General features: G+C 42.6%; 1 protein-coding gene across 1 annotated transcript; it reads left to right on the plus strand.

Moving 5' to 3' along the window:
* Positions 1-1084: 1084 nt before the first annotated feature.
* On the plus strand, positions 1085-2023 carry LOC309560485 (olfactory receptor 5AR1-like; the record flags this gene model as incomplete). The annotated part of the gene is made up of 1 exon (XM_082264118.1): positions 1085-2023. One exon carries the CDS (start codon positions 1085-1087, stop codon positions 2021-2023), a length of 939 nt encoding a protein of 312 aa, XP_082120244.1.
* Positions 2024-10524: the final 8501 nt, after the last annotated feature.

Genomic DNA, 10524 nt, shown 5'->3' on the forward strand with positions numbered 1-10524 from the left:
AATGTAGCCACCCTCTAAATGGAAGCCAGATAACAGCGGCATAAAAAAGGAATTGGGAGATTTGCATATGGCTGAGAGCAATAGAAGGTATTTATTTTAGCTAGGAATGCATACATGAATACAATTATTATGATTAATATTATTATTTTGAATTCTTTATTTAGCATTTTAAAACATAGCCAGGGGTATACCAGAAGTAAAAGAAACAATACAGGAACCTCAGCATAAAACAATTCAGTTGGTATCTATAAGAACTTTTTTTCCCATCCATCATCAGATATCATAAACTGTTTTAATGCACATGGGTAGTATATGAAAACAGTATGTACAATTTTTGAAAATATTTGGGGGAACATTCCTTTTTTTTTAAAAGAATTTTGAGCTGATTTTTAAGATATAAAATCTTGGTCTGAAACAATCTTGTATATATACTTTATAAACACCTTGTACAAGGATTAAACATTAATAAGCCAGATACATATATGCAAGTTGGATGTTACCAACTATATGAAGTCAGCATATAGTCTGCATCTTGGAATAGTGCAATTCTCCAAAGAGAAAAATTAGAAGTGATATCTAGGAGAGGGAAGAGGAGAGAAGAACTATTTTTTAAAACTAGCATTTAGTGTCACTCTAGGATCCCTGATTAGAAGTAACGTAGTTTGTTCACATATGATTTTTTGAGAGAACTCCGACATATAGGGGTTTATTTACTAAAACTGGAGAGTGCAAAATCTGGTGCATCTGTGCATAGAAACCAATCGGCTTCCAGGTTTTTTTTATCAAAGCTTAATTGAACAAGCTGAAGTTAAAAGCTGACTGGCTACCATGCTCAGCTTCACCACATTTTGCACTCTCCAGTTTTAGTGAATCGACCCCATAGGATTAGGTTTATGGAATGAGATGGGTTTAATGTGGTCTCTCTTTCAGATCTGAAGACCCTGTCTCACAACTTTCAATGAACAGTGCTCTAAAAAGGAGAAATGCATAAAAACTGGAGCTCCAATCAATGGAAATTCTAAGCAGGAGTTTTGCCTTTGGTTTCTGGGCACATCTTTCAACATTTCCAAATTTGCACATAGAAATGGTTGTAAACCATACCGGGGTTACATATTTTGTTATAAAAGGAATAACAATAGCACCTGAACTGCAGGTTTTGATCTTCCTCCTGGTTCTGCTCATATACGTCATCACTCTCGGTGGCAATATGACCATATTTATTCTGATCTGCTTGGATAATCGCCTCCATACTCCCATGTACTTTTTCTTGGCCAACCTGTCCATAGTGGACATTTCATGTTCCACTGTTACGCTACATAGGATCTTAGTAAACTTTGTCACAAAGGATAATACTGTGGGCTTCTCTGCATGTATGACACAGAGTTTCTTTTTTGGATCATTATCTGGCAATGAATTATTTATTCTGACAGCTATGAGCTGTGATCGATACATGGCCATTTGTAAACCTTTAACCTATTACTTGATCATGAACTTTAAAACCTGCAGTGTGCTAGCTTCATTCTGTTGGTTGTTAGGTTTTATACAGGTTATTCCTTATTGTGTCATGTTAGTTAACATCCCTTGTTACTCATCTAATGAAATTGATCACTTCTTTTGTGATCTACTTCCAATTATGAAAATAGCTTGCAGTGACATTTCTGTTTTGGAAGCATTGTCCTTTATACAAGGTATAATTATGTTCTTCCTAATTCCATTTTGTCTGACCTTCATTTCTTACTTTCTGATAATCATCGCCATATTAAAAATACCTTCTAACATTGGCAGGCGTAAAGCCTTCTACACATGTTCATCTCACCTCACTGTTGTCATTTTGCTTTATACAACACTGATTTTACAATATCTGATACTAAACAATAGCTTTGGATCCACCAAGCTTTTCTCTATATTTAATACTGTTATTGTCCCCATGCTGAATCCAATTTTGTATAGCTTAAAAAACAAAGATGTGAAATCATCTTTTAAAAGGAGGCTGGGCAGCATAAAGAAGAAATTACATTTTTAATTATAACCCACAAAGCCCACTCCAAAGCCCGCTCCAACTTATTGCCTTCATACATTTCCTCATTAATTACTAGTTTCCAGGTAACATCATAAGTGCAAACACTTCTCTGCAGATGAGCACATTTTGACTATCTCTGCCTTACTGGAAACCCATATAGGGACCTCGCGGACTAACATAGTTGAGGGCTTCTGTCCCTTTTTTCATTGAGTGTGTGTGTTTTTTTTTAGTAAGACCTCGTTCTCATGAGGTTTGTCAATGTGTGCCCCGTGTATTGGCGGTGTTTACAAGCATAGAACTGCACAGGTGCGACAATGTTGAAAAAAAAAAACAATATTTTTTAGTTTCTGCTATAAAACATATCTAATAAAACTTTTTAAAAAATCTAATTTCTTTATTAATTTAGGCCAATTTAAATTCTTCTATATATTTATGGTAAAAAAAATCCCAAATTGATCGGTTTGCACAAAAGTTAGCTTCTACAAACTATGGGATAGATTTATGAACTTTTTATTTTTTTATTGTTTTTTTAATAATGGCAACGATCAGCAATTTTTACTTCAACAAATTTGACACGGGGGGCCGGATTTAAAGAAACTGCAGCTTCAAACATCTATGACGTGTTTCAGTTTCGCCGCGTTCAAATCAATTAACTGGCGCTGCGGCGAATTGGCGAGTAAAACAGCAATAATGAATTCCGCCGTCAGCGGGATTCACTTACGATCGCGGCTTCGCCAATTCGCAAACTTATGTCTTCCTGCTTATAGCAGTTTCACATAGCGATGTGGGCTAGTGGATTAGTGCACACATCACATGTCTGTAATTCATCTCCCTCTGCTGTAGGTTCGAGGCTTACCATCTCCACCTACTTTTTTTATTTTCTTTTTTTGTTTATATTGCTAAAATGGAACGGATTACATCATATATATTGCTAAATAATGTTACACTCAGAAGCGCTTGCAAGCTTACACCATTTTAAGTGTTTTTTTGATCTTGTCTGTGTGTCGAATCGATCTTATGAAGGAAAGTACCAAAGGCAAGTGACCAAACCCCTACCCTACTTCAGGGCAAGATGAAACCTCACAATTTTACCATGGTCTTCTTCCCACATTCCATACAATGTTTAGTTCTTTAGCTATATGTGCTTTTTAGCCTTAACACACTCCATTTTTTCCACCATACAGCTTTATTCTGCACAATAGCTAAGTGCTTTGCAACTTCACTGCAGTTCACAACGTCATGGGTTCAAATCACATCACTACACTTGGGATCTCTTTTCACTCTCATTTTTTTAAACAGTTTTTTTAAACTATCTTGAATTTGGGGGGGGAGGGGGGTGTCCTACCCAAATTTCAAGCACATCAATGGAAACAACACAATTTTGATTTTATGAGTGTGGTCCTAGTTTTATCGAGATGCAATTCTTTACATATTTACCATGGTTCTTACAATTTCTTGACCAATAAACATAGGTGTCTGATATTGGACTCTCTCCATATTTCAACAACACAGGCCCTCATAGTCCAACACTACATTTGCCTCACACCTCAACACAACACTGTCACATCCCTACTCTACATTACAACCCCTCACATCACCAGTACAAGCAGCATGCAAAGTGCAAAACTCCGGCCTTGGCAGCTTAATGGGCCATACACTAACAATTTGTCTAGACTTTTTCCTGTAGACTTAACCAAACCATATAATAGAAGCTCAAACCTCAACACTTTCAATTTGGATGCAATCAGGCAGGCCCTTGCACTACATAGAAAATGTCAATCGGAAGGATAAAGTCTTCTCTAAATCTTACAGTGTGGATGGCCCTTTTGTCTGTAGGCACCCACACAAAACAAAAAAACACATGTTCAATTCTAATGTATTTATTTATTTGAGAATGACAGCAGAAGGAGGGATGCAGCAAAAGAATATTGTCACTCTCCAGTCCGTGTGCCTTTACAGCGCCAGACCACGATCTTTGCTCCATGGCTACGGGATTCTGATGTCTTCCACAACTTCCGGCAGAGTTCAGAATCCATTCTGCACCTCTACCAGCTCATAGGGGACAGGCATGGCAAGGTTGCTGGGCAGCTTCCAAGCCACTTTCGAAGTTCCAGGGTGTTCATGTTGGTCATTGGCCATGTGCCTTACCAAATATCCACTGACCACAAAAGAAAATGAGTGGAGTCCATCAAGGTGGGTTTCTACCACCTACACCCGCAAGCAGTACCACTCCTGGAAAAATAAAACAAAGGATAAGACATTTCATTATGAAAATCACATCTTAATGCCTGTTTGCTTCATTCTGAACTTCATTTAATTTCGACATCACGAGTGAAATAACACATTTTATGCCAACTTACACAAACCAGAAATCATTAATGTAAACATTTGAATACACACCTGTGACGCCAGACAGCCCATCACCACAGGCTTCCCATGGTACGTGCCATGATTCCAAGATGTTGATGTTCTGGAAAATTACAACACCATAAGATACCAAGCAGCCGTTCATGTTATCAATAACTACACAGGTGGCATAGACACAAATAAACACCTGCCAGCTCTTCTCAGCCCTTTACACTATTCACAATACCAACATGTTTATGGTTAGAGGTGCATGTTTTTGCTCAAGTAACACAATTTTACCAATGTTGACTACACTTTATCTACAATGGCAAGTGTCATTGGCAGATGATAATCACCCTCTGTCTCCCTGTGAGTGGCACCTCTGCTAACTAGCTAATTAATACACATGCCCTATCTTGACCGGTTACAGTACTTACATGTAAAGTGGCTAGCAACCAGGGTATTCCGGGTGGCCATACCGGCAGCGGTGCTCCGCCGCCTGGGGGCCGCCGGCTGACGGACCTCTGGCTCCCTCTCCTCCGTCAGCTCCCAAGAATCATCCCGGGCAACGCACATGTTGTGCAACACGCAGCACGCCAGGATGATCTTGGAAGCCTTTGTAGGAGAGTACAGGAGTTCACCCCCAGGCCGGGCCAAGCAGAGAAACCGGGACTTGAGAAGACCTATGGTCAACTCAATGATACTCCGGCTTCTCCGCAAGGCCCTGTTGTAATTCCTCTCTGCTGGGCCCTGGGGGTACCTGATTGGAGCCATCAGCCACGTCAGCTGCGGGTAACCAGCATCCCCTGAAAAATAAGAAAAATATACATTAGTTATTCATATCATGTGACTTTAGATGACTCCTCAAAATGGGAGACAATTAGGCATTTTACTAAACAACCTGCTCGTCTGTTTGCAAAAAATCATATGAAACATCTCAACTCTGTCTAACTGCCTAAATCACTAATACAAATGGGAAAAAGGACACACAAAGTGGTGGGTTTCTCTTGCAAGTTACAACTTGGCCCCTATTCTGTTCCTATTACATTAGCCTAGGTCTTACTTCTGGAATATATCTGCAACTAGAGTGAGGAAACCAATATTGACTCACTTATGCAAAGTACTTTGGGGATATGGCAATACCATTGGAATCATTTGTAGGTTTTCTTTGGGTGGCTAGAGGACACCATTTACACATTGGTTAACCACCTTCATTGGACTCAAAGACAACTTTGCAAATCTTTCTTTTGTGAGCTGCTAAGCTGCTGATCTGGTTGTGTGTGAACAGCCTGACAACTAATAACACATCCATTTTAGGTAGGCTTTGCTTAAATCAGGGTGTACACCGATGTAGCTTATTCCTATGTCTATGTAATCTTACAGTTTATGTTGTTAAGACAAAATACTTTACCAATAAGCCACCCTTCGGGCATTTGTCCACTTTCAAACACCTCGTACAGAGTACTTGTTCTTAACATACTGGAATCATGGCACGACCCTGGGTGACCAGTGTTGACACTCATGATGCGCTGTTTGGCGTCACACACTAATTGGACGTTCACAGAGTGGTACTGCTTGCGGTTCCGGTATTCACTTTCGTGGCTCCTTGGGGGCCTAATGGCTATGTGGGTGCCATCGATTGCCCCTAGGATTTGCGGCATGTGTGCCCGCCGGTAGAAACCCAACTTGACTTCATTCCACTCATTTTCATTCTGTGGCCAGTGGATAAAATTGGGCACTATATCCACTATGGCATTAATGACCAACATGAACACCCTTGAAACTGTGGGCTGGCTAATGCCCATGATACTTCCCGAAGTGGCTTGGAAGCTGCCACGCCCTAAAATATACAAAGTGGCCAGCAATCTGGCCATGCCGGGCACCGCATGGCCGCGCTGTGTGTCCGGGTCAATTTTCTCTGCTATGAGCTGGTAGAGGTGTAGAATAGTTCCTCGCTCGAGCCGGAACTTCCTCCTGACATCAGAATCCCGCAGCTTGTCCAAATAGATCCTTGGAGCAAAAATGCGTGGCTGGCGAGGTAAGGGCACACGGACTGGAGGTGCTGCTGCTGAAGGTGCTGCTGCTGCTGCTGCTGCAGCTTCCCCACCTTCTGCTGCCTCCTGTGCCAGGGCCTCCTCAAACAAGGCACCAATAAATGCCAGCATTGCACCATCTAATGCGTCTGGGATATCGTCCTCCATTTTGAACGCGCAAATTCGCGAATGCGCAGATATATATAGAAACGGCCGCTAATTATCACACCTGTGAGCCAGCTATAAAAGGAGCACATGGCCAATATGGCTGCTGGATGTTATAGATCGATGTTTCTTATGTGCTAGCAAGACCCTGTGACCCACAACCTACATTATCTGGAGGTAAGACAATTGTATCTCTCTCTCCCAAAAAAAAGGAAGGAGACAATTTGTACTTATCTTGGGTGTGCTTAAGTTGTCTATGGTGAATCCCCTCCAACCCACAATAGCTTGGGAACCCCTCAAGTGTCTTTTAATCATTGGCAGTTGGCCCCATGTGCATGTGGTTTGGACATGTGTTTTCTCATGTTTGTTAAAGGTGTGCAGTCTAGATTTGGCATCTAAACCTGCCCCCTTACCTTCCCAGCTTCCAAAGACACCATTTTTGCTTTCCTGATAACTGTAATTTATTATGTGCACGTATGTAGGTCATGCGATTTCTCATGTATGTTTAATGTTTGCAGCCTCCTTTTGCCTATAAAGGATTACACCACCACCACCACCACCACCACTGTGTTTGTGACATTAGGTAAGTGTTTGGAGGGCCTCGTGTGATTTGTACCCCTATGCGTTTTCTTATGTGTTTTTTTTTTACATTTCTTTGCAGCCTCTTCTGCTCTTTAACACCACCACCACCACCACCACCACCACTGTGTTTGTGCCATTAGGTAAGTGTTTGGAGGGCCTCGTGTGATTTGTACCCCTATGAGTTTTCTTATGTGTATTTTTTGTACATTTCTTTGCAGCCTCTTCTGCTCTTTGCCACCACCACCACCACCACCACCACCACCACTGTGTTTGTGCCATTAGGTAAGTGTTTGGAGGGCCTCGTGTGATTTGTACCCCTATGCGTTTTCTTATGTGTTTTTTTTTTACATTTCTTTGCAGCCTCTTCTGCTCTTTGCCACCACCACCACCACCACCACCACTGTGTTTGTGCCATTAGGTAAGTGTTTGGAGGGCCTCGTGTGATTTGTACCCCTATGCGTTTTCTTATGTGTTTTTTTTTTACATTTCTTTGCAGCCTCTTCTGCTCTTTGCCACCACCACCACCACCACCACCACTGTGTTTGTGCCATTAGGTAAGTGTTTGGAGGGCCTCGTGTGATTTGTACCCCTATGAGTTTTCTTATGTGTTTTTTTTTTACATTTCTTTGCAGCCTCTTCTGCTCTTTGCCACCACCACCACCACCACCACCACCACCACCACCACCACCACCACTGTGTTTGTGCCATTAGGTAAGTGTTTGGAGGGCCTCGTGTGATTTGTACCCCTATGCGTTTTCTTATGTGTTTTTTTTTTACATTTCTTTGCAGCCTCTTCTGCTCTTTGCCACCACCACCACCACCACCACCACTGTGTTTGTGCCATTAGGTAAGTGTTTGGAGGGCCTCGTGTGATTTGTACCCCTATGAGTTTTCTTATGTGTTTTTTTTTTTACATTTCTTTGCAGCCTCTTCTGCTCTTTGCCACCACCACCACCACCACCACCACTGTGTTTGTGCCATTAGGTAAGTGTTTGGAGGGCCTCGTGTGATTTGTACCCCTATGCGTTTTCTTATGTGTTTTTTTTTTACATTTCTTTGCAGCCTCTTCTGCTCTTTGCCACCACCACCACCACCACCACCACTGTGTTTGTGCCATTAGGTAAGTGTTTGGAGGGCCTCGTGTGATTTGTACCCCTATGCGTTTTCTTATGTGTTTTTTTTGTACATTTCTTTGCAACCTCTTCTGCTTTTTTTGCCACCACCACCACCACCACCGTGTTTGTGCCATTAGGTAAGTGTTTGGAGGGCCTCGTGTGATTTGTACCCATATGCGTTTTCTTATGTGTTTTTTTTTTTTCCTTTTCTTTGCAGCCTCTTCTGCTCTTTGCCCACTACTACCACCACCACCACGACCAAGTCTGTTTGTGCCATTAGGTAAGTGTGTTCTGTAACTGTTCACTAATTATACTGTATATGAAGAGCAATCTGCAAATCCTGTTTTTTCTGTTTTCTCTTTTGTCATTTCAGATTTAGGAGTTTGGGGCTCTTTGCTGCTGCTGGACAGCCAGATTCTCTGCCCACCTCGTGCTCCCATGGCCCCACCCACTGGAAGGATGAGAAGGGCCAGGGGGGCCAGGGGGGCCAGGGGGGCCAGGGGGGCCAGGGGGGGCAGGGTGGGCAGATCGTCTGGCTCTGGTGTGAGGGAGGCTCCAGCTGTATCCATGAGGGAGTCCACCATCCCCATCCCGGAGGAGGAAGCCGGGGGAGGTGTTAACACACCAAGTGGACAAGCTGGCTCTTCTGACAGTAGTCCTGGAGCGGGTCCGTCCACCAGAGTCAGCTTGTCCACATTAACCCGGCTTCCCCGTTTCACCCACAATCAGTGCTGTGCCCTGGTCCACGCCTATATGGCCAGATATCAGGCGATACATGGGACCAGGGCCGCGTCTTACTCAGTAACAGAGAAGAACAGATTGTGGGATGAAATCCGGGATGCTGTAAATGCACTGGGTGAAGCACCTCGCCACCGTGACAGTGTGCGGAAGAAGGTCAACGACATCTGTGGGTCCGTTCGGAAGAAGCTAATTGCATGGGCTGCGGAGGGTCTTTATGACCGTCAAGGTCGGCTGGATGAACGTGCACAAAGTTCTCTCTGGGATTATCAATTACCTTTCTTGAACATCATAGGACCCGATACCATCTTTCCCAGAGAGGACTTAGATTCGGATGCTTTGCACCGAGGTAGGATATTATCTTGGATGTCAATTGTGTGAGTTGTTTGGAAAAGATTAACTACTATCCTATGTGTGACATTAAGAGAATGTGATACTTGCCCTTCCAATTGTCCTTTTTTTGTTTTCCCCAACCTGCAATTTGTTCATCTGTAGCACGGATCTCAGCCCCTCCACAGCCCATGCAGCTTGGCGAACCAGACGGACTCACAGGTGTTGACATCAGTGCTGACCCTCCTCCTGGTAGGTCCAATATCATACTGTGCCAAACAATGTAGATGTTTTTTTTTGGCCAAGATAGCTCATATTGCTATGTCCTTTACAGAAGATCCGCAGCAGGGAACACACCCAGTGCAGCTAGGCCTGGAGGAAGGTGTTGGTATGTCTAGTCAAATAATGTTTTTTTGAATCTTATTAACCCCATTAACACACATGTTTTTTCTTAGGAAAGAGTGTTGCCTTTTAGATGTTTACCCTGCAAAACACAGTTGACAGCATTAATGGGTGCCGTCATTAGTAGGCAGACCAAGCCTTCTTAACCTTTGGGAGGGTTTAGCAAGTGTCCTATGAGCCCAGGAAAGCACTTTTGAATGTTTGGCCTCAATGCTTCACATTCATGAAGCTAGGAGGGCAATCTGGCCATAATCATTACTGACTAAGGTTATGTACTAAACATGTTTTTTTTTTTTTTTTTAAAAGAACATCAGGCCCCTCTTGACGTTGCAGCTGGAGTTGGATCAGGAGCTGGCGACGATTCTGCATCCAGTGCTGTGGTATGTGATATAAGGGAACAAGGTGCACATGTAACATTTCAATGGTAGCATTGATTTTGGACTAGATGTGGCTTACATTGTGTGTGTTAAATTAGTGCTATGACATTCTGACGATGCACCAGCACAACAAGAGTTCTATCTTGAACATCAGGGAATTATGTTATAATTTGGTGTGCCACTAATGTTCCAAAAACATCCAGGATCTTTAAAGTCCGGCCCGTCTTTGATTTTCCAGGTCCAAATTCATGGGTATCGTTTGGTTGGGTTGTCCTCTAGCCGATTGATGGCAAGATTTTAGACAACATACGTAGATGTATAAAGTCATTGGTGTAGTAACAGATTTACCAAAAGCATAAACAACCTACCACACCAGGGTTAATTGGGAACACCTTCATGTTGAATCTTTTTTGCCT

This window comes from Pelophylax lessonae (genome assembly GCF_965119305.1).
Source record: "Pelophylax lessonae genome assembly, chromosome: 7".
NCBI lineage: Eukaryota > Metazoa > Chordata > Amphibia > Anura > Ranidae > Pelophylax > Pelophylax lessonae.